Genomic DNA, 25,518 nt, shown 5'->3' on the forward strand with positions numbered 1-25,518 from the left:
AATATATTTGTAATTTTAGAAGTTTAGAAATTAAGATTCTAAAATTTATTCGCAATTTCGGCTAGATCAAATACGTTAAATAAGAACGGCCTAGGAGTTACAACGGAATTTGACACAATTTTAAAAATATAGGGAATTTGAATGCAATTTTATAAAATTACAGATAAATTTTGTACAATTTTAACTTTTAAAGTAAATTAGTATAAATATGTAATATAATAAATAATGTAATATCTATTTTACTATTTAAAAATAATATGCAAAATAAAAAGTAAATATATTTTGATATTTAATTAAAGGTTAATTTTTTTAAGAAAACAAATATGAGAAATTTTGATTTTAATATATTAAAATGGTAGATGAAAAAATTACTAATGTACAGAAAGGGTCTTTTTTATATATATATATATATAGATTTATTTAAAATTTATTTAAAATTTTTATTTTTATTTTTATTTTTGTAATTATTAATTATTTTTATATATTTTCAAAAAATTTATTTATTTATATTATATAAATTTAATATTTTTATAAAATAATATCTATACTATATATTATTAAAATAATTAAACATATATTTTAAATTTTTAGTTATATATATTAAATTATAAAAATACTTTATCCGTCCACAATTTAACGTTTTACTTTTTTATTTAAAATGTTTAACAATCAGTGTTATTTTTTCTATTTTTATACACAAAATTTACTTTATTGTTTTTATTTTATTTACCATTTTTTATATACAAAATAAAAATAAATTTGTCATTTTATAAAATAAAAAAAAATTACTTAACAATTAGCATAAATATCATTTAGGATATTAAAAAAATAGTTTTTTCACACAAAATCCAAGGTTTGTTTGTTTGATACTTTGATCTGAATCTTTTATTTTGATGTGAAATATACTAAATTGTGTCAATAAAATAAAAAAATAATATTTTATACTCTATTAAATATTAATTTTTGTACAAATATATATATTTTTTTTATAACGTGAGAATCCGCAGTCGCTATTCGAAAGTGCGCATTGGGTAAACTCTGATCAAATATAATATCCTGCAAACCATATCCAACGAAAAAGTCACACTAGGCGAACTGTGTGGTAGGTGACTTGAGGCTGAGGCGGGAACAAACTTTGGCCCATCAAAACAAACATACACTAAATAAATTATTTTTAATTAAATTTCCAACTTAAAAATCCAAAATCTCTAACCTAAGCACTCCGTGAACTTATAATTGTGAGGTCATAAGTTCAAACTTCGACACGTTCAGATCTATTTATCACACATGATTCGCCTATTGTAATTTTTTTTAACCTAGTTTGCAACGTATTCCGTCTTATGCATCATGTCAGCTACACCTCAGGTAATAATTAATTTAAAATAATTAGTGAAAATAATTATTTTATAATATAAATAATTATAAATTAAAATAATTAATTAATTTAATTAAAATTAAAAAAAAATTATAAATTTTAAAATAAAATTAAAGTGTGTAATCACGCGAACGAACATTGACATGGTAGACGGCACCAACGAAGTAAAAACAAAATAAAAAACGCTCTCTACTGCAGTCAAATTTCTTCCCATCAGTATCCAAAAACGCGATTGTTGAATACGACCCAATCAGCGCGTGAACACCAAACGCCCTCAACTAAGCTGAACCTGACACTGACGCAACTGCCTACTTCCAATTTCTCCCTCCAAATTCAACCCCAATTCCAAACCTCCAATTCGCCGCCGATCGTCGCCGGAAACTCTCAGTCTCCCCGCCGCCGCATGCCGCTTCACTCACAGCGCCGGAAATGGTTTTCTCCATGTGCAACCGCAGTAAGAAATCGACTCAAAACGTTATCGAACCAACCAAACAGCAATCTGCGTCGCCCGCTCCTCGATCATCTTCTCCGATGAGGAAATCGAAGAAATCGCGGCGGAGTTCCTCGTCGAATCCGTCGTTTTCCACCGGAGGATCCGACAACTTCGCCACCGCGAGCTTGCCTTCCACCGCGAGCTTCTACATAGATTCCTCGCGGTCGACCTCCATTTCCGGCGCCGCATCTCTCCACAGCCTCCGCGATTCCGTCCTCCCCGAGCAGGCATACGTTTACAGCTTTCAAGAAATCTCCGCCGCCACGCGCGGCTTTCTCTTGCAGCCGCACTTCTCCTCCTCCTCCTCAACCGCCTGGCGGTGCAGAGTACGCGATCAAACCGGAATAATCTTCCAGCGGAAATTCCGGCGTGAAATAGACACCGAGCACCTCGTGGATCGTCTCGCCCTAATCTGCCGGAGCCACCATTCCAGCTTGGTAAAATTGAAAGGAGCTTCAATTTCCGGTAGTTATATTTATTTAGTTTACGAGTATATCACCGGCGCTAATCTTTCTCACTGTCTTCGAAATTCTAAGAACCCTAATTTCACGATTCTGTCTAATTGGATGTCACGGATACGAATTGCATCCGATATTGCTCACGGATTGGATTACGTTCACAATTCAACAGGATTAGGGTTTGAATTTGTGCACAATCATATAAAGAGCAGTAGCATTATAATTGAGGAGCCATTGTTGAATGCTAAGCTCTGCCATTTTGGTACTTCTGAGCTTTGTGGAGAGATAACAAAGCACACCCCTGTTTCTAAAGAGGCCAAGAGATTGCACAGCAAGATGAACAAATTCGAGGGCACAAGAGGATACATGGCCCCTGAATTTCAACAATCCGGCACTGCAACGCAGAAGGGCGATGTCTACGCATTCGGGGTTGTCATTCTCGAGTTGTTATCAGGAATGGAAGCATTGGAATACAGAATGAATTCAGATAAGGGGACTTTTGTGAGGATATCAGTTGTGGACACTGCCCGGCAGGCGGTGGAGGTTGAGGGAGGGGTTAGAAAATGGGTAGATAAGAGGCTGAAGGATTCTTATCCGGAGGAGGTTGTCGGAAGATTGGCGCGCTTGGCATTGGATTGTGTAGCAGATGATCCAGAGAGACGGCCGGATATGAACAAAGTTGTGGGTAAGATTTCACAGATGTTCTTGGAATCACAGAAATGGTCAGAGACAATGGTGGGGGGGACAACAGACTTCACAAACTCTCTGGTACCACGATGATCAAAGCTTCCTAACTTGAGAATTTTGGTTTGATACACATATACAACAGAAACTGATTTTCTTGAGGTATTAAAGTTGTGGCGAGATGGTATTTGGATGTGATACTTTTGAATATCCGGTGATCGGAAAAGGTAGACAGAAAAGACTTAGTGTAGAAGATTCGGATACAAGACAAGTGAGTTGTTACACCATAACGTATTTCTGCTTATAGTTGTCATTTTGTTTGCAGGTAATTTTATGATTTGTTGGCACTATGTTTGAGTTGGTAGCTCTATTGTTTCTTGTTATTTGAATAAGTACTAATTTTTGGATAATTGCTTATAACATTCAAAAAGCTCTTTGGCCTTTGATCTGATACTCAATGGCATGATTTTTTAAATTTGATTGTATGTAAATGTAGTTTTGTGTAATATGGTTGTTTTCAACTATCACTAATTTCATTGTGGTGATTTTTACTTGGGTCAGGTCAACCCTCCCTTTTCCACCCCACTAGAAAAATTCAAACTCTTGATTTAATTTGAGATTCTGAATTTCTGATCATAACTAGGTTGCAAGATTTTGATGATTATATTGCCATATTTGCTGTGTTCTTGATGAAATGGTTTTTGGAGCAATGCTTAGAAGAATATGTATATGAACTTCATTCAATAATTTTATAGTTTATATTTGAAAGGTGGGTTGAATTCTAGGTGATGTGATGTGATGTGATGTGATGTGATGTGATGTGATTTAATTTAATTTGATTTGATGAACATATTCTTTTTGTTTTTGTTGTGTTGTTTGATGGATAGTGTGTTTATTTTTTTAACAAAAAATAAATAAATGGATGAAAAAGTCTTTGATTTGGATTGTGGAAGGCATGATTGAATATAGTTTTTTACATTGCAGGATGGCATACCAAGAATTCAGGTATGTTATGATGTCAATTTTATATTTCAACTCTTGTTTTGTATACATATTTGAAGCCCACCAGATTCAGGTACCAATAAATAATAGTAATAATGATATTATTATTATAATATAACTATGTATTATAGTAGTATATTATTACTTTTGGAATAGGCCTATCCTGTCCGCTTGCTTTGTTTTTGACATTTTCTGCATAATTATTTTTAACTGTGATTGGCTGGTGGTGGTTACTGGTTATAGTCTTGATATGAGTTGAAAATAAATGATAGCAAATAGAAAATAAAATATAAGTCGATATTATGTTATGTGTTAGTATAGTCAAAATTTAATATATGAGGTTCCGCAATATTGGACTTGTGATGATGAGGTCATGAATTCAAACTCTGATGCCTCAAGATTACCTGCCACATGGTTCGTCCTTCGGTTTTTTGAGTTAGATCCATTTATTAAACGGGTCAAATCTTAAAATCTCATATTCTAAGATAAAATTTCATTTCCGGACTCGTTTCATCTCTGCGTGTGTTTTTTTTCAATTTATTTATTTATTGTTTTTTAATGTTTATGAGTGGAAAAATATATTGAAAATATAATATCATCTATATCATATTGAAAAATATTACTTCCTCCTTTTCAATAAATTGTCCACTTATTGTAGTAAATAATTAATAAGTATATTAATAAAAATAATAATTATATAATAAAAACAATTATAAATTAAAATTAAGATAATTAAATAATTTAATTAAAATTAAGAAATTTATAAATTATGAACTTGATATTAAAATGTATAATTATATTTTCGAAGAAAGGAAATGACAAATTATATAATACTGACAAAAATTAAAAAAAAAATAATTTATGCATGAAAGACTCGCATAAATAAAAAATGAATAATTTATGTGGAACAAAGTATATTTTTAACATTTTGCCAAACAATAATACTCAAGTTTGATATATACAAGTATTATTCTATACATATATATATATATATCAGAATACCAAATAAACTAACTAAAATAATTAAAGAGTAACATTAAATAAAGATAAACAAGAAGTATTACATATATATACATGTATATTAATTCTTATAATTTTTAATATTCCTAGTTAATTTTTATTTCTCAATATATAGGTAATTTTATAGTATATTGCTAATTTTAATATATTAATTTCAATATTTGATAACCAAAAATAAATAAAGTATGTAAAAAATTCAGTATAATATCGATATAAATTTTTTTATATCATAATTGCATGTTGTCGATATTAATATTGTGTTTAATAGTATATATATATTTAAAAATATTTATGTATACATTTTATATATTCTAGTAACCAAAATGCATTTAAAATTCTTGTACTTAAAATATTTAAACAATACCCTATTTTTATAACTTACTATATTTTTGTAACTTGTATAATTTTTAACAAATATTTTTTTATATCTATTTGTAATTTTTATCATTTAATATTTATATTGAAACACCAATTTATTACTTCCTCCCAACCATCTGTCCCACGTAACTTGTCATTTCTATTTTTGAAAATATAATTATGCATTAAATTTTATAATTTTCTTAATTTTAATTAAACTATTTATTTATCTTAATCTATAATTATTTTTACTAAATAATAATTATTTTTATTAATACACTTCTTAATTACTTACTAATTATACTTTACCTAAATTTCTGTGTCTACATTAATACACTCATGTTATATGGGACGGAGGGAGTATTTCTAATATTTATATCTGATTTTCAATCTACTATTCATCATATTTTTTCTCCCAAAAATATCAAATCAAACACCTATTTTTCATTTTTTATATTGTACTAAAAATCAAATTTACATTCAAAATATCACATCAACGCCTATTTATATCAGATCATATAACTATTCAAATTCAAAATTTCACTATTCACATCACAATTCATAATCCAAACCCCAAACAAACACACCCTAAAAAAACCTTTATATAGCCCAACAACTTCATAACAAAACGCATCAAAATGATTTAACAAATGATTGGGGCCTAATTGTCATTTAAATTTTGTTGTGAATGTTTCTATAATTAGAAAAATATTATGGGTGCAAATGCAAATAAATTGCATCGTCTAACCGACTTCTTTCTTCCATAGCGAACTTCTCTTCTGCAGTTCTGCAGAATGGCAGCAATGGCTTCTTGCTCGGCCCCTACCATTACCAATCCGATTTCTTTCAAACGGATGGCTATTTTGGGTAGCACTCAAAGCTATTCGAGTTCACTCAGGTCCGATTTCGTTCCTGCGTCGAGATTTAGTTCCAATTCCAGCTCAAGTACTTTGTCCCTTTCCGTCGTCAGAAAAATACCTAGAAAATGTTTTCAAGGTAAAACTCTAACTTCTATGCAAACTTTAAAAAATTTGGGAGTCTTAATCAGTCCATCCTTTGTATGATTGCACAGTTAGTTTCGCAAGGAACTCCTTTTGTATTGATTTTCTACGGTTAAGATTTAAGAATACTTTAAAAATGATTTGGGAATTTATTTATGCTGTTAGCTAGGTCTGAAGGTATTCGATTTCGTTAGGAAAGGAAACGGAAAATGATGGTAAGGATTATGCATACATGCTACTGTTTATTGACTTGAATAGAATTCACGTGTTATTGAATTATGTGATGCCTTACACCTACAAGGGATTTTTAATGCATTCATTCTTTTTCTTGTATTTTAGTTCTGATATGATTATTCAATCTTGATTGAAGATTAAACCAGAAGTTAAATTTAGAATGAAAACCAGTAGTTTCAATGTTAACAGACAAAGTTATAATTGTGACTTGGAGACTTGTTTCTGAAACTAATTTTTATGTTTAAATCTGTTCATAATGTTGTTGTAATGAACAATCTTTAGAATATGCAGGTGATATATTTAGGAGTATTAATGAAAATATATTCTTTGATAGAAATTGAGGATGTGCATACTTATCTTTTGGATATTTTTGGTGGTTTGGATTTGAAGTTTCCTTCTCTTTTTTTTTTTTTTTTTTTTTTTTTTGGGATTTGAAGTTTCTTTTGGAGTCAACAACTGGTCGGATGTGATGTTTTGTGCAGTTCAATTGTTAAAACTGATGTTTTGGGGTGAGAAAGCCTAATAAGGCCTTGTTTATTCTAAATATAATCATTTCATCTTAAAAATTATTAGAAAGCAGGTGGAAGCACCCTGCTACTAATTGAAAACTGCTTTGTAGAAATAGGAATTTGCAAACACCGTCAAATTAATTTTCTGTAGGAGTAAATAAATGGCTTCTTTTTTTTTTTAGAGAATTTGTAAACACTGCTGAGATTTCCCTGTTGGCTACCTTAACTCATATCCTTGAAACATAACATGGCAGTAAAATGTGTTGCCACACCAACTGAATCAGTTGCTGGTTTTGACGAAATGGTATCCGGAACTCAACGCAAGTATTACATGCTTGGTGGAAAGGGGGGTGTTGGAAAGACCAGTTGTGCAGCTTCACTAGCTGTTAAGTTTGCAAACAATGGTCATCCTACCTTAGTGGTTTCGACTGATCCTGCTCATTCCTTGAGTGATTCTTTTGCTCAGGTTTAGATAAATTTGCTTATTATACTTTTGATTTTTAATCAACTTATGAAGAAGGGATTGCTTTCCACTGGATTTTTCCATAAATGAGTTTTCCTACTCTAGGATCTAACTGGAGGAACACTAGTACCTGTTGAGGGTCCCTATTCCCCACTTTTTGCACTTGAGGTGAGTGAAAAAGTCTTTTTCTGGAATTGAAGAAATTGATCAAAACAACTTTCATGTTTTGCCTCAAGTAAAGAAATTTGATGTGTTGCTGCGACAGATAAACCCAGAAAAGGCAAGGGAAGAATTCCGAAGTGCCAGCCAGTCAAGTGGTGGAAGTGGGGTCAAAGATTTCATGGATGGCATGGGCTTGGGATTAATTGCTGATCAGGTAAAACTTTTAGTCCTGCCTGAAAATTGATTTCTTCCGTAGACTCTCAACGATGTTTGAATACAATTTTGCTGAATTACAGTTTGTTATTTAGCTATAGTTCAATTATGTGCTGAGTAACCAGTCTTCGGTTATCTTTTATCATTTATAATAGCAGAATGTTCAATTGAAATTATTGATTTGTAGTGCCCGACTGTGTAAAAATGAGAGCAAAAATCAGCACCACTGCTGTACTTCATAATTTTGATAGATCTCAGGTTGGTTATGGTGTTTATTAGAAAACATGAATGTCTTTTACGGAGACTACTTGTGTCGTTCTGATCTCATGTTGACTAGGAAGCGCTGTTAGTGCAAACCAGTCATTTTTCAGCAATTGTTGCTAGTGATGGACTTGACCTACAAAGTTGTGGTCAGCAAAGATACTAGTGGAGCTCTGTTTGTAGTATCGACCACTTTTCCCTTTTTATTGTAGCAAAAAAACAGTTAATACTAGTTACTTCTTGGGCATTTATTTCTGATTCTCTTTTGATACATAAAAGATCTCATCATCGATTGCTAATTGCTTGTAAAATTTGAATTTTGTATTCATATAGCTTGGAGAACTAAAGCTTGGGGAGTTGCTGGATACACCTCCTCCTGGTCTAGATGAAGCTATTGCAATTTCAAAGGCATGTCTAATGTTTCCTGGAATTTTCGAATTAAGAATTTCCACTTCCTTCAGCTTTCATAACTGATTTGAAGCACACTATCCAGGTTATTCAATTCCTTGAGTCACAAGAATATAACATGTTCACTCGAATAGTGTTTGATACAGCCCCCACTGTGAGAAAATGCAATGCTTTTGATTTTTAATATATCCTTTCCAAATCTTGGTCTGAAAAGCTGTTCTGCAGGGTCATACATTACGACTTCTATCTTTGCCAGATTTCTTGGATGCATCCATTGGAAAAATATTAAAGGTAAAAACACCTAACCAGTATCTGTTTCAACTAATAATTTAGATTAGTAAATTATACATGATGATTTTACTGAGGAAAGTCTTTGTAGAGGTGCCTATTAAATGGAGGGACCTATGCCTTCTTTTTTTTATTAATTTTCTGATTCTGTATGACACATATATATATATATATATATTAGTGATTATTTCATGTTCAAGTGTATTTCATCAATGGTGCTACTTTTAGTTAAGGACAATGCCGACCTATATACAATTAACTCAGGCTATAGGTTTCCTGTTTGCTGGTTTGTTTTATTTAGTATTGGAATGATTGAGTGAGGTAACAACTTAGATGAATAGCTTCCTTCATTATAAGTTTTTTATTTATAAATTTGTCTAGAAAATAAATTCAAATATTCCACCAAAGATACAAATCTTCTATCTTTGAGATGATTGGTAAGTAATGTCCTTGTGTCGCAAAATAATGCAAGCTCTTGTCTTAGAAGAGTGAAAATCTGCCCCTCCTCGATCTGGAGTAGTCAGGGTATGATAGTTCTTGATAGTGGATGGCTCATTAAAAATAAACAAATTAATACACGGTTGCTCAATAACTATGACTTTACCTATTCTTGGGATAAGCCTAGAATTGCTTATATATGTTGTGTGTGTTAAGAGAGAGAGAGAGATTGAATAACCCAGGAATTTCTAATGTATGAAGTATGAAAGCATATGTCTAGTGAAATGGCTTTCAAATGTACAGTATATCCACTTTTTGTCTCCATCCTTTTGTATTTTCAACATGCAGGTGATTTATTTTTGTCATTTTCTTATATAATTATTATGTTTTAAATCTATCTCTTTTTGTGGGCAATGTATGATTCAGTTAAGGCAGAAAATTACTTCAGCTACTTCCGCAATAAAATCTGTCTTCGGCCAGGAAGAAACTAAAGAAGATGCTGTAAGCTTCCTTTTCCTGTATGCTAACAATGTGATGCATCTGAATCCATAGCATTTTCAGTTTTTTTTTGTAGGCCAACAAATTAGAAAAACTAAGGGAAAGAATGATAAAAGTGAGAGAGCTTTTTCGAAACACAAACTCTACGGAATTTGTAATTGTTACAATTCCCACGGTAATCTCATTCTCAACTTTGAACTTCAGTTCCCCCTGCGGCTATTTTAAGTTCAACGTATCGAATATTCTTGCTATTTTGAGTCCTTTTAGGTGATGGCCATTAGCGAATCGTCAAGATTATGTGCTTCTCTAAGGAAAGAAAGCGTTCCCGTGAAGAAGCTGGTAGTTAATCAAGTACTCCCAGCATCTGCTTCTGACTGCAAGTTTTGTGCAATGAAGAGGAAGGTATGAAACTGTTTATTCATTTTTATTGCAAATGAATTTATACTCATCGCCACAAATGCACACTATATGATATAATAATAATGTGCAAAATCCCTAATATATGAAAATACTCTACCTACCCTACACATGCACACTTATTTTAATGTATGGTTTTATAATGTTTATTAGTATCCAATATTAGTGAAATATCGATATCTGTCAATGTAAAATTCATAGAAGATATCTTAAAGCTAATACGAAATCATGCTCTTACTTGTATGAATTTGAATGCTTGTTTATTAAACATTCTTTATCAGTATTATAAAACAATTATATGGTACTAAAAGCTTGATTATACATAATGTCAGTTTATACTTCCATCTTGTAATATTGAAACGGGATATGTAATTCGCTTCAGGATCAATTGAAAGCTCTTAGCATGATCCAGGATGATCCGGAACTTTCCAATTTGACAATGGTCCAGGCACCTCTTGTGGACATGGAAATCCGGGGTGTTCCTGCTCTTCAGTTTTTAGGGGAGATTGTTTGGAAATGAGCCCTTCGGCAAGTTTGGTATGTTTCTCTTTAACTTTTCATCTTACACCTTATGTGAGATTCACACCAGCTCTGTAGTCTCCAACAGTAGTATCTTCATCCTTATCAAATTAAAGTATGTCGACCAAACTACTGCCTAATGCTGTGACGAAACCATAGGGAAAACCAAAAATTGAAATGAAGGCCGTGTGCTAATGAGTTTTTTAACCATCAGTTGAATATCCACATTATTATTCATCAATCCATTTGTATCCTTCCACTGTTTGCTGAAAATAAGATACCAAATCCAATAATTTAGGACAGTTAGTCAGCAAATGGTAATGGATGCTGATGAATTTGATTCTCACATGTGGGTCTATGTTAAAACCGGGATGGGATCCTCAGCATCAGATAATCGCAGCCCAGCCCTGTCTAATATATGTGTATATATATATACACATATGCATACATTATATATATTTATATATCACATACATACACATTATATATGGGTGATGGGGTTGGGTGGGGCTGGGATTATCTGATGCTGAGGATCCCATCCCGTTAAAACCTGTCACCATGGACAGGTTTTGGCCTCTGAGCACGAGTCGAACTCTACTCAATTTGGGCTTAAATTTAGCTGCAAATAGCCTTAAGTTTCTGTGTTCTTCCGTCTAAGATAATTTGTCACTTACATGTTTCCGGTTTCTTCAGTTTTACATTTTCACTGGAATAATGTTGCAATAGGTTGTCATACTCTTATACGACTGCACTTGGAATATATATATTGTCGGATGCTGCGCTGTGGATTCCATCACAACAACAAAAATCTGACGCCTCAAGTGAAAATTCCATGTAGCTCTTTAAGGTACACAGCTTTTCTGACCACTTAAAAGTATCCAAATAGAAACACTATAAGATATTTACATTGTAACTAACTGAGTTTAATCTTTGATATCACCATTTACATTACATCTTCAGTGATTGTGACTTTTTGCATTCACGATATTATAGTTCATACTGTGCGCGAGGTGAAAAGTCGACTATATATACACACATATAGTATTTGCTTTAATAGTCGAACTATGATAAGTTGAATAAGAAGTGATTGAGTTGATGTAGTAAAGGGTTTGGGACCCGATTAGACCTTAACTTCTTCTCAATTGAATTTGTCATACATAATTTGCTTAGTATAATTAACTTCTTTATCGAAACTTTCTCAATTTTTTAATATGTAATACAATCAACAGTTGATCCACGTAATCGAAACACACATAAAATTAAGTTATTTAACTTAAAAAGAAAAGAAATAATAAAAGCATTAATCAACCAATGTCATTTATTTACACAATGGCCTATTCTACATGCACATCTTGTAACCTATTCTACATTTGTTATCCAAAGATAAAAAAAATATAGACGTCTCAAATGCAATCATACATAAAAAAAAAAATTTCAAAAGGAGGTTGTGATGATCAAGTTAGTTAGGTTAAATAAAATTCTTCAAAATCGGAAGAAATGCCGGTACTTGTTTCCTCACTTCCTTTGTAGAATTAGCATTCCGATGAAAGCAAGGGCGCGGCAACCTGCGCCTACGCCCATCAAAAGGGATATACAAAGCTTCCACTTGTGAAGATTGTAGCCGGTTCTAAGGAGCGCCCCGCACCTTTGTATTAGCCATACGCCGTAGTACCTAAAAATTTAACGACATTCTTAGTTCATGTACACCTTAGGAATAGACATATATATATATGACAGTTGTTATAGTGTTAAAATTTATAATTCAGCACAACGCTAACATATTTTGTGTTGACAAATAACACACTATATAATTTTAGACAGTATCATTTATATTAGCATAATACAAATATATTAATTGCAACCGTTATTTTTCAAACGCACAGGATAAATTTGCAGATCATGTGCAATAGCATGCAAATCACGCTAGTCGGAAAAGCTACACTAAGACAAGTCACGTGTGACAAATTCGACTGAAAAACATCATCAATTTTTTATTTTTTTTTACATGGAAATCTGCAGCCGCTATTCGAATGTACACACTAGGTAGTGAACCCCGGTCGAACATAATACCTGTAAACTAGGTCCAACAAGGCAAGTCATACTAGGCGAACTATATATGGCAGGTGATTTGGAGACGTCGAGATTTGAACCCATAACTTCAAAGTCACGAGTCCACTCCCACATCACCAGACTATTCCTTACGGCAGACATCCTACTATTATGAGTGTTCTATATTAGGGGGTGAGATCCTTTGCCTCCAACCCGGCCCCAACGCCAAAGGTTGGGGGCGAGAAATGGATCTTTTCGGAGGCCGAAGATCCCATCCCATATTAATAGTTAGCTTAGTAACCATATCTTACGCACGCGCACACATATATATACATTATATATATATATATCAAGAGATATATGATGGATCGATCGAAGATAAAAGTACGTACTTCTTTGCATTCGAGATGATAAACGCTTCCAAAGCCCAGCTAGGATAACACAACCGTGCCACAAACTTTATAAACGCGCTGTCTTTGGGCTGAGTCGAAACGAGCGTCAAAACCACGGGCAAAAGCACGGAGCACTGCACGATTAGCAAATCAGCAAAGCTCTATATCGAATGTAGCCGGGAGATCAAAAGAGTACGTACCAACTGAGATGGGCCGGGTTCAAGAAAGATAGCCAACGCATACGCCATTCCCGTCACGCAATACACGAGGCAAAGCAGCACAATGTAGTTATCCGGGAAGCTCGATCTCGGGTTGCTGAAGAAAAAAAACATCGACAGATACACCAACGGCTTGATCAGCGTGTTGAAGTGGTCGATAGTGTCTTTCGCAACGAAATGCGCGAGGCTGCTGATCCCGGAGGCGCGTTCCCGTCGGTACTGCAACTTATCGAGCGCGAACGTTCTCAGGGCCGCGATTTTGCACAACAGAGCTGATCGAAGGTAGAAATAAAACTCTCGTGAATAAAGCATTGTGCTGAATTATTCGAGTCGAGTAGATTAACTCACAAGTTGCGATTATCGTGTAGGTGTAACCCGGCGCACCGAAGCTCTCGTCACTCGATTTGGATATCAGACCTAAACACACCCCGGCAAGCATCAAGATGAGGTAATCTATCGATTGGATTCGAGCTTCCCGCATTCTCTGCTTCGCCATTCTGTGAAAAGAAAAGTATACAAAAAAAAATGCATGAATCTAACGACGTACTTAATATCGACAATAAAAAAAATCGTATCAAATACGATGAAAGTTTATTCGTTTACCTTCCGAGGAAGTGTATATACTGCGTGACGACGCAGGGCGTTCGTCTCTTCGACAAGTCTTTCGACTTCCAAACGGTATACCGTATCATGTCGCATTGCGCTTCGAGTTTATATTTGATACTCTGCCAGAACTCGCCGCAGAAGGATAATTGCTCGACTCCATAATTATCTTGATTTTCGGAGGCATTCGCTGCAGGTGCACCCGAAACATTCTGCTGCATCTCCGGTGGAATCCGATAGCCTTTGTGGAGCATCCATCTCATCGGAAGTTCCTCGTAAGTCAAACCCGATTGCGTCGTCGGCTTAGCCATTCCCTCCAAAACGTCGATAAAGTAATCCGGCGGGTTGACGCGCTCCGGGACATTGATATCGAGATTCGCAAAGTAATCCTCGACATCCTTCACTGGTCCGTGGTAAGCGATGAGACCACCCTTTGCTAGAAGTATCAAGTCGTCGAACATTCGGAATAGGGAATAGCTGCATGGAAAGATAAATTCGAATTAATGATTACGTTAAAAGCTATTGTGTCTAAAAATTATGTGTACGTACGGACCTTGGTTGGTGTACGACCATGCAAATATTGACGCCCTCAAGCGCTTCGCGCTTGAGTGCTCTAAGGAGAAGCTGAGACGACGAGCTGTCTAATCCTGAAGTTGGCTCGTCGAGAAATAGAAGCGAAGGCTCCATCACAAGCTCCAACCCCACGTTTACGCGCTTTCGTTGTCCTCCGGAGATTCCTCGCTTCTCTATTGTTCCGACCAGGGAATCTCGCACGGGCTGCAATCCCAGCGACTCAATCACTCTTTCAACGACGAGTACCTTGTCTGCTTTCGGTAAATCTGCTGATAGTCTTTGCACATTTTGGTTTAAAGCATTATGTCAGCATAAAGAATACGAAGATGCATAACTTTCAAAAATGTCGCAGGCCCTGTTTACATAGACATTTTGTAACTTTTCAAAAAGATATTGCATCAAATACTCAAATTTTTCCGAAATGTTGAAAACTTCTATCTAAATGGAGCTAAGTCATATATCGTGTTTCAGGCTTAAGTGAAAGAATTACACACATTTTCATCACAATAAGAACCAAAATAGTATATAGGATGAAAAAAATCATAAGGTCGAAATAAAGATTCATGATGTAACGCGATTAAAGTGAACTGAGGTACCTGCAATTGGCGCTGAACCATATGTTCTCTTCAACGGTGAGATTTCCATGCACGATATCATCTTGTGGCACAAATCCGACGATCTTTTTATACGAAGAGATTGACTGGACCTTTCCATTTATAAGTATCAAGCCTGTTATTGAGCAACCAACTGTTTTTCCAGCTAATGCTGAGAGTAGAGTCGTCTTCCCCGCCCCAGATGGACCCATGAGGGCTGTTATTCGGCCGGGATGTATCTCTCCAGTGACGCATCTCAAGAGATGCTTCTTTTTATGTTTCAAAGTAACTGTTAGATCTCTAAAAGAGATCTTCATTGTAGGTCTTCTCGGGGCTTCTGTATCCATTGCCATTTTGATTTTCCCCGAGAAGGTAAGGTCTCTGATGTGCTGTTGCTGCGCTTTCTCTCTCTCGAGCTGAGAATACGCATACTTAAATATTTGTGTATTTGTCCGGATATGCCTCACCTTCGACTTCTTCTTATCATTGCTTCCGGTTTCTTGATGGCCACCTTCCAAATCATTTTCCTCGCTTTCAATCCTGAGATCATCCCCTTCAAAACTATCGGTGTACTCTTCGATTTCTTGGATTGGAGGGTAAGCAAATTCCAGTTCCTTCCGTTCTGACAGTGTGCCGCGCTGTTCAGAAGCAAGAACATGGGCTAAAAGATTGTTCGAATATGATTAAAAAATGCAAGCAAGATAATGTAGAGCAAAAAGCATGGTAACAGTTGAGCTGAACTAACCGTCGGATTTAGTGTTCTGACCTGTTCGATCTGCATGGCAACATGCTTACGGGAAAATGATCGGGACAATGCAAGCGCCCGTCTTCTAATGGCATCCTTTGCCGCTAACCATCTAGCTTGCGCTTGAGCATTGGCCTTTACACTCCTCACCGCAGATTCCCTTGATCGAGCATACCTCCTTTCCCTAATAGTTATGGCTTTCCCACAACAATTGTAGAAGGCGAATAAAGCAATGCCAATGCTAACCTGGAAAGGAATGCACAACCATACAGCCACAACTCTTATCTTTCAATATATATATATATATCTTATCGTTCTACATTAATTTTAAACTATACAGTAAAACAGAGAAGTAATCTTTAACAGAGCCAAAATTTCATTGCTCCGATGGCTAAATTTTGTAAAAACTCCTGGAGTTCGCGGGTTTAAGGTAAATAGATTGTAGTAAACACTTACTATCAACATTATTCCGTACTGGGATAAATTCTGCCTCGATGATTTTGCATTGCACGAAGTTAACTTGTAGCATCCTACACAGTAAATTTAGATCATATCTAAGCATAAGTACATGAAACAATGAAATGCTATCAGAGGGTTAGAATGGATCAAGAAATCACTCACGATTTTCAGATGTAGAGCCCATTTGGCAGAAATGCCTAAAAATTTCAAACATGGAAATGAAAGAAAGATGAGCCATCAAGAAAGACAATAACAAAGAACGCAAAAAACCCGGACAATTTCCTAGAAAGATCAAGAGCTAAATAGATAGACATGTATATATATGTGCGTGTGTGAATACCCGCTGGCGCATGGAATTTCTTCTGTGTTTGTTGGACAATACGATCCTGCTGAACAGAACATCGGTTTGCTTCGGCTAACATCTGCCCAAATGTTAGCCCCTCCACAGGTGTGATTTGGCTTTCCAGCAGGTAATTGGTAAAGATATCTGCCAAGAATTATAAGCACATAAAATCCTACAAAAAAACTCAAATAAGATAACAAAATAAATCATCATGAATAAGTTAACAACTTACGGGTCACATGAACCAGTCGACACATTGAAAGTTGCTCGGGGGCAGTAGGAACCAAGCGGACATGCTTCATAACAGCAAAAACAAATGAGGAATAACACCTTAGCCATCAATTACAATGTTGTATCCATTTCGATAAAATTATAAACAACCAAAGTGACAACTCTTAATTAGAGCAATCTTAAAGATTTGCGTACTTAATCAATGTTTCTTAAATTGAGGCACATTGAAGTTGTTCACTGTGGGATTGAGCTGGTTTTTAAACACCAAGTTATTAACATATTGTTCTTCATTATGATCGAGGTGGGAGAAGAGAACAATATGTGTCAAAAATCACCCTAATCCAACTTCAAACCAACAAATAAAATCAGCTTAGATGTTGAATCTGACTGTTTTTTCAAAATTAATTCTCACTGAAGTGGAATCAATTCTTCATTTTTGGTAGATGTTAATACAAAATTTCAATACAAAGTGGAGACCACTTTGACTGTGAAACTAAAATCGAACAATAATCCTGACAGACTATTATGCTGCTACAGCTACGGTTTCCACTTTCATGGCTTAACCTATGCAAATTTTAGGATTAGGTTTCGTGTTTTCCCAATTTTGTTTTGATAATCGATAGGATCATCTTTGGTTTCTAATCTCTATTCCATTAGCTATACTCAATTCAAATCAATAGCTATATAATTAATCAGAAAGATTAACGAACAAACAAACAAACGTACGTACAGATAGGGAATTAATGAAGGTTTTTTTGAATTGAGACTTACGTATCATACAGGTAAGGCCCTGAGGGCAGAAGAAGCCTTCGCAGCACGGCCGGCAATCGGAGTTCCGGAGTGGAATTTCGGCGGCGTCTCTGAAATCGACGACAGGCTGCGTCGGCAAGCCCGTGCTGCAAGCCCAGCCTGGCTCGCAGCCGGAGATCCATTCGGTTAAATTGCAGTTGCGATTGGGGCTGAGGAAGGCCGCCGGCGATCCTCTGTTGGCTATGAAATTAGTGAAGTAGAATTTCAGCTCCGACGCTGTGCATAATCTCTGCGGCAACTCCCCTGCTTACATAATAATAATAATAAACCATTATTATCTTCGGAGAACAAAATAAAAATAAAAAGAAAAATTAAAAAAAAAAATTGTCTTATTTAAATAAAAGAATTAATTTTGATTTCAATATAAAAAAAAATTTACTAATTTGTTTGGGAGTTAGAAATTTTGGAATGTCATTTGAATAATAAAAAATTTGAATTGAAATAATGGTACTATATGATATAAATAAATATAAAAAATGTAAAATTAATTTTCAATATAATATAAAAAATAAAATATAAGTTTTTGATATGATATTTTTAATAACAAAAAGTTTGTATGAATATTGTTAATTTATCAAATTTTTTCAAACAAACACACCCTAAAAACACTGATGATCCGTTATTTGCAACGGTTGTGTTCGATAATGACGTATGCTTTTGCAAGGTTGTGTTCGATAGAAATCAAAGGTCATGTCACATGTGTTATGTATATATATCAGCAATTTTTGTTATTATTTTTTTTAAAATTATAAAATAAAATGTTATTAAAATTATTTATAATTAAATTAAAATTGATGATTTTTTTTATATTATAATAAAAATTAATTGTTGTTGTTGTTGTTTTTTTTTTTATAATTGTTGTTTATTTTAATAGGGCCATTTTTCCCCTCATTTCTTGAATACAAATATTACAATCAATATTTAAATTAAAAACATTATTGAGGCTTGAATTTTAAATAATAAAAATTTAAATTTTTTTTAATTAGTTGATGTGATATAAATATTATTGATCTAATATTTTGAATATAAAATTATTTTTTTATTATAATAATTATTTCAATTCAAAATTTTACTATTTAAAATCAAAATATCACAAATAAATACACTCAACAATTTGACTCATTTTTTATTACTCAAGTTTTTTATTCTCTAATCTATATTATGTTCATCAGATAATAATACACACATTTATTTAGTGAGCATTTCTTTGGTAAAAATTTTAAAATATTTAATTTGAATTAAGAATTAAATAATAGTATTTGATGAAATATTTTGTGAATTGCAATAAATTTTCTTTTTTTTTTTTTATTTTTAAATGTTATATTTGATAGCAAGTTACTAAAAAAGATAAATACATTGATATGAGAAAGATTATATCATATACTCATTTATCTACTATTACATTTTTTTTATAAAAAAATATTAAATTATATTTATATTACACTAAATCTTTATTTCTTTTAAAAATTTTACTACTAAAAACTATCAAAATAGAAACTTTTATGGTATGTTTCTTTTTAATTTGAATTGAATTTAAAGATTTGAATTTTGGATTCAAATATTTGATTTAATGATTTGTATTTTTTCATAAATTTAAAAATCAAATAGTAAAAGTAATAATAAAAAAGATACATACATGTCCTCAACAAAAATTACATTTTAATAATTATTTAGGCTGCTTATAAAGTACAAATGCACTTGACTAAGAATCATATACTACCTTCCGATCCACAGTCAATTTATTCATTTATTTTTTGTATATTAATTTTTGAATAGTAATTATTATATCAAAACATAGTACAAATCAATGAAAAATGACAAAAATATTTCTATTTCCGTCTTATAATACTAATGTAATGATATTTATACAAAAAGTTATACAAATATAGAGATATTTTTAATACTAAAAACAATAACGCCAAATTCAAATGGATAGATTGACGGTGGACGAAGGCAGTATTTTGTAATATGAAACACATCTTTCATTGTTCAGCAAGTATAATTTTTAATAAAAATATAATTTTATCTTATAAAATATTATACTATTAAAAATTATTTTAGGGTGTGTTTGTTTGTAGGATTTAGACAAAATTCTACTATTCATCCAAAATTTTTCCCAAAAAAATATCAAATCAAACACTTATTTTTCATTTTTTATATTATATTAAAAATCAATTTTACATTCAAAATATCACATCAATACCTATTTATATCACATCATACAACTATTCAAATTCAAAATTTTTACTATTGAAATCCCAACTCAAAATCCAAATCCCCAAACAAATACACCCTTAATAAAATTTTAAATGTCAAATGCAAAACAAACAAGCCCATAACTATAAGTTGATAATCCCAACTAAAGTAGAAACTAACAATATGTTTGTTTAGTTAAATTGTTTAAAAAAATATTATTATTTTTTTTTATGTGAAACATAAAAAAAATTATATAAATAATAAGAGTGTGTATTATATAAATTATTTTTTTGGGAGAAAAAGTGTTTTTGGGGAAGAACAAGTCCTAAGAACTTATTGTGATTATGAATATTGTTGGATGTATTTGTTTTTTATTTTTTTTTAAAAATATTATTCATTTTACACCATTGAAAAAAATATATTATTTTATCTAAAAAAAATATCAAATCAAAAATTAAAATTCATCAAAATTTTAAATCAAAACCAAACAAAACCGTTACCTTGAGTTTCAAGAATGCAATTGGACAAGAAATTCAAATTATCGGAATAATTGAATGATTTGTTCCAATCTTCTTCCCTGCCAAAAAGTAATAAAATACAATCAAACAATTAATTCACATATAAATAATACTCCCTCCGTCCCACGTACCATATCCACGTTTTCGTTTATGTTCGTCCCACATATCATGTCATTTTCATTTTTTGGAAAATAATTACACACTTTAATCTCATTTTGAATTTTTTAATTTTTTTTAAAAAAATTTAAATAAATTAATTAGTTATCTTAATCTTAATTTATAATTATTTATATTATAAAATAATTATTTTTACTAATACATTTTTAATTATTCTACTAATTACATTCCTTCTAAAATACCGTATCTACGGTATAGCAGACACGGTATTTGGGACGAAGGTAGTAACATCACTTTTTTGTGAATAATTACTTATACTATTCATTATTGTATTTGTTTTTTTTTTTAAAAAAAGAACATATAAATTGAATGTATACATTTTTCATTTCTGTATATTATACTAAAATATTATATTTATTTATTTATATTAAATGAAATAATTGTTAGAATTTAAAAATTTAGGGTTAAAACTTCAAACCTCAATAAAAACCATCCCTACAAAGAGACTATTGTTTACGTGGCACTATCCATATATATATACTTTTTTATTTAGGTCAAATTTATTTATTTATTTTACAAAACATATCATCAAATATATGTAATTCATATATTCTGAATTTAATTTGAAATTTAACATAGATTTTGTATTTAGATTTAAAAATAATATTTTCTCTATCACAGCTAAAGTGTTCAGGGCACAAAGTTTGTAAGAAATGATTTAATAAAACTAATTATATATTAAGATAAAGATATCATAAATTATGAATTTTAATATTTGATTAAAATATAATTATATTTACAAGAAATAAAATGACAAATTATGTGAGACATACATAAATAGAAATAGTGGACAAACTAAGTGGAATTGGAAGAGTAATATTTTAGGTTGTGTTTGGTACAGAGAAATGAAAATGGTATCATTTCTCTCGTTTGTTTTGAGTAAGAGAAATAGAACTTGAGAAATAAATCATTTTCATTTCTCTGTTTTCATTTCTTTGCCTACGCAGATAAAGAGAAATGGAGAAAAATTATGTTACAGTTATATATATTTTTTTTAATTTTTAAAATTAGTTTGTACTATTTAATTTTTATAATTTTTTAAAAATTATATTATTTTAATTTTACGAAAAACAAACTTAATTTATTTTTAAAGTATTTAATTTTTATGATATTTTAAAAAATTGTACTAAATTATAATTTTAAAAAATATCGTATATAATTTATAATTTTTTAAAAAAACAATTTACCAAAAATATTTTTCATCAATTCTCATTCGTTAAAACTATTAAAATACATATAATTTAATTTATATATTTATCTGCAAATGAAAATTAATCTATAATATATATATTGTTTAAAATTAACATTTAATTGTAACAAATATATATTTTTTATATTATCTAATTAATTTTCTATATTTAATATAAAAAATACTCTCTCCGTTGGCTAATTTATCTTATTTAGATTAGACACAAATTTTTAGATATTGTGTAATTAGTAAATAATTTAGAAATATATTACTAAAGATAATTATAATTTAATAAAAATAATTTTAAATTAAAATTAAAATGACTAAATAATTTAACTAAAAAAATTATAAATTTTAAATTTTAAAATAATATAAAATTATTTTTAAAAAAAAATTGGCAAATTATATGGGACAAAAATAAAAATAATTGACAAATTAAAAAAACAGACTACATCACATTAAAAAGACACCCATAGCATAAACACAAAACTCATAAGTAAGAGAGATGCATCCATGAGTTAAAAATGAAGTTAGTTACGTACGGATTTGTGACGCAGAAGGCTGCTTTCTGAGCAATTTCGCCGCGGATGAGATCGGAGGTAATTCCGGCGAGTCTCCGGTAGACGAACTCCGTGAACCGGTTCAGAACCGTCGGATCATTCAGCTGACTCGAGTTCACGCCATCGCTGTAATCGTAATCGCTCTCGAACCGATCCTGCGCTTCGCACTGCACTGATAAAATTGCGACGACGACGATCAATTGAACCGCCAGAAAACCGAAAATAACCGCCGTCGCCGTTAAATTCCTCCGCATTTGGCAGCTCGGCGATCATCAACGCTCCCTGCGGTTCTCTTCTCTGCGTAACTGTGCGATTCTGTAACCGGAGAAGAAATGAGGATTTGTACTGAGGAATTTTTAAAATAGATATATAAATAATAATTTTAAAATTTTTTATTTTTCTACGGATTTTTAATTTTGTGGATTAAGAGTGTATTTTATCGTCACAAGTAATTGACAAATTCAAAAGTCAGATGCTTATTGTATTTTAGGAGTATTAACTATACTTGTACATATACAATTGGTAATTATTTTTTAATTAAAGAATCATAATAGTCAATGTTTACATATTATTAGTGAAATAGGAAGATATATTGTGGTCATAGATGTTTTTCTTTAGTAGTTTTTTTAATTAAATTAATATTTGATATTCGGCTCTAAGGGTCTCATTTATTTTTTGCACGTTGATATTTGAATATTAATTATTGCATGAAAACGTAGTACAAATAAAATAAAAATGACAAAAATACTTCTATTAGTCTTTTGTAATACTATTATAATGATGCAAAAGATTATATAAATATAAGGATATTTTTAATGTTAAATACACGACGTCAAAAAGTAATTGAGATCTTTAGAGTCGGACAGATGGAGCATTATATTTTATGAGAAAAAAAATATGAAATAATATAATCTAAATAGTAAAGAATTGTGTAAAAATTAAAAAGGAACAAACAATACACTCACATAAAAATGAGAAAATTGCAAAAAAATATCTCACCTATATACCTCATTACCAATCTTGTTCTATATTTATCTCGCTGACAAATATATCTTATGTGTTTGCAAAAATTGCTATTTTTATCCTTTTGTCGGGCGTGGCGTTCACCCACGCGCAACTAAATAATATAAATAGCTATTTTTGCAAATATGTATAGGGGTGCAAACCCAAGTCCCATATTGGAAATTGTGAAGAAAAATTACACACCTTATAAGTCCCAAATGAACTCCACCGTGCGGGCCAGCCCAAAGCGGACAATATCATAATAGGGTTAAGTTCATCCAATCCCAACAATACGTAGAATATATTTTGCCAATATTATAATATAAGACAAAACTAATATGAGTATATGTGTGGAATATTTTTTTCAAATTTTCCCATAAAAATGTGGTAGAGGAACAAATAATTATTTTTTGTTTATTTACGAAAAGAATAATTTTTTTATATATTAAGAATTGGGTAAGTAATATTGATTTTGATTGAGATTAAAAACTAAACAAACCCAATATTTATTATTTTTTTTAATGAAAAAATGAAGGTTAGATATATATAAATATTTTTTAAAAAAACTGAAATTTACTTTTTAAAAAAATCAATGTTTATTTCTAAGTTTTATTTTAAATTTGGTATCAACTCAATTTTTCTTGACATTTAAGTTATATATATATATTAATACTCCCTCCGTCTCATATCTATATATCTATTTGTTTTTTGTCGAAGTTTTAAAAATATTAGGATAAAGGAGAAATAAAGGTAAAAAGATTAAATTACCCATATTATAAAAATAATGACATTTGTGTAATATATTATAAATTAGAATGATATTTGTAATGTTAGATAAATGATACAATTCCTAAAAAAAATTGATACTTTGTTATAAGACGGATCAAAATAAAAAATGGATATCCTGTTAAGGGACGGAAGGAGAGTATAATTTAATGAACCTATTTAGATTTAAATTTTCTTATATTTATAAAATTAGAACGCGCTCGTAATTTGTTGATTTGATTCATTCGATATTGAATTATTTAAACTTGTACGTTTTCCAAAAGAAATGTACATATGATTAATAGTACTATTATAATTTACACAATACAAGTCTAAAGAGACCCGTTCCTTAAATTGTAATTTAATATTACTGCAAATTGTAATTAATTAATAACTAAAATTAACTTCACCTTCATGACTGAGTTATTGAAATTTTCAAAATTTTATTTGTGTGTTTTCCATGGATTTGTAGAGTTTGTTTACTTTGGAATATAAGTTTGAATGTAAATTGTCTAGAATAAATAATGGGAAAAATTGCACAAAATATCCCACACGTATATCTCATTATCACTTTTGTCCTGTATTTATCTCTCTGGCAAAATATATCCCACATGTTTTCAAAAGTCGCTATTTCTATCATTTGACCGCGTGTGGTGTGAATTTCACGCGCGAGAAAATGACATAAATAACGACTTTTGTAAACATGTGGAATATATTTTGTCAGGGAGATAAATACAGGACAAAAGTGATAATAGGGTATAAGTGTGTGATATTTTTTGCAATTTACTCATACATAATGTATATATGCAAATTTTATGTCACAATGGGCTTGTTAGATAATTGTGTTGGTAATATAAAAAATAATATTTATATTAAATTTTGTAAGTATATATATAAAATATATATTATATTATTTAATAATATATATGAAAAATTATTCCATTAAAAAATATTAAGTGAACAAACGAATTATTTTTTAATTATATAACTGCCACGATTATGTAAAAAAATCATTTCGTCTTACAAAATATTATATCCAAATTGCTATTCAAACAAACTATACATTTTAATTATATTTTAATTTTTTTAATTTATAATTATTTTAATATTAACAATATTATTTAATTAATTTAATTTTAATTTATAATTATTTATAATGTAAAATTTTTTTATTAATATACTTTTAATTATATACTAATTACACTACTCTTAAAATCATATATCTATAATCTACAAGACATATATACCAGATCGAGTGAATATAATACTCCCTCCGTTTGTAGATTCATAACAAA

At 31.2% G+C, this 25,518-nt stretch overlaps 3 protein-coding genes across 6 annotated transcripts; 2 read left to right on the forward strand and 1 right to left on the reverse strand.

Moving 5' to 3' along the window:
* The first annotated feature begins 1,633 nt into the window (after nucleotides 1–1,633).
* Nucleotides 1,634–4,130, forward strand: LOC127243737 (lysM domain receptor-like kinase 3). 2 transcript variants are annotated; one of them, XR_007837033.1, is made up of 2 exons: nucleotides 1,634–3,281; nucleotides 3,995–4,130. XR_007837033.1 is itself a non-coding variant. In XM_051263902.1 (2 exons), the coding sequence occupies exons 1-2, from the start codon at nucleotides 1,805–1,807 to the stop codon at nucleotides 3,104–3,106; spliced, it is 1,137 nt and encodes a 378-aa protein (XP_051119859.1). In that variant the 5' UTR covers nucleotides 1,634–1,804; the 3' UTR covers nucleotides 3,107–3,458. The 2 variants fall into 2 exon arrangements, 1 of the variants encoding a protein (XP_051119859.1); XM_051263902.1 differs by lacking the exon at nucleotides 3,995–4,130 and having other exon boundaries at nucleotides 1,634–2,333; nucleotides 2,499–3,458.
* On the forward strand, nucleotides 3,146–12,935 carry LOC127243736 (ATPase GET3B-like). Of its 2 annotated transcripts, XR_007837032.1 has the most exons (15): nucleotides 3,146–3,281; nucleotides 3,995–4,015; nucleotides 6,157–6,385; nucleotides 7,388–7,599; nucleotides 7,702–7,764; nucleotides 7,862–7,972; nucleotides 8,566–8,640; nucleotides 8,726–8,794; nucleotides 8,866–8,931; nucleotides 9,793–9,867; nucleotides 9,941–10,039; nucleotides 10,132–10,266; nucleotides 10,664–10,818; nucleotides 11,527–11,647; nucleotides 12,684–12,935. XR_007837032.1 is itself a non-coding variant. In XM_051263901.1 (14 exons), the coding sequence occupies exons 1-13, from the start codon at nucleotides 3,192–3,194 to the stop codon at nucleotides 10,799–10,801; spliced, it is 1,383 nt and encodes a 460-aa protein (XP_051119858.1). In that variant the 5' UTR covers nucleotides 3,146–3,191; the 3' UTR covers nucleotides 10,802–10,818; nucleotides 11,527–11,782. The 2 variants fall into 2 exon arrangements, 1 of the variants encoding a protein (XP_051119858.1); XM_051263901.1 differs by lacking the exon at nucleotides 12,684–12,935 and having other exon boundaries at nucleotides 11,527–11,782.
* LOC127243735 (ABC transporter G family member 24-like) lies at nucleotides 12,103–22,801 on the reverse strand. 2 transcript variants are annotated; one of them, XM_051263900.1, is made up of 15 exons: nucleotides 22,439–22,801; nucleotides 20,513–20,589; nucleotides 17,778–18,059; nucleotides 17,008–17,071; nucleotides 16,773–16,919; nucleotides 16,595–16,629; nucleotides 16,430–16,503; nucleotides 15,995–16,219; nucleotides 15,232–15,866; nucleotides 14,616–14,912; nucleotides 14,063–14,539; nucleotides 13,808–13,956; nucleotides 13,442–13,731; nucleotides 13,242–13,375; nucleotides 12,103–12,472 (listed from the first exon to the last, which is right to left on the reverse strand). In XM_051263900.1, exons 1-15 carry the CDS (start codon nucleotides 22,708–22,710, stop codon nucleotides 12,316–12,318), a joined length of 3,315 nt encoding a protein of 1,104 aa, XP_051119857.1. In that variant the 5' UTR covers nucleotides 22,711–22,801; the 3' UTR covers nucleotides 12,103–12,315. The 2 variants fall into 2 exon arrangements, with proteins under 2 accessions (XP_051119857.1, XP_051119856.1); XM_051263899.1 differs by having other exon boundaries at nucleotides 15,974–16,219.
* Between the last annotated feature and the right edge of the window lie 2,717 nt (nucleotides 22,802–25,518).

This window comes from Andrographis paniculata, unplaced genomic scaffold, assembly GCF_009805555.1.
Source record: "Andrographis paniculata isolate CXL003 unplaced genomic scaffold, ASM980555v1 Contig98END, whole genome shotgun sequence".
NCBI classification, from domain to species: Eukaryota; Viridiplantae; Streptophyta; class Magnoliopsida; order Lamiales; family Acanthaceae; genus Andrographis; species Andrographis paniculata.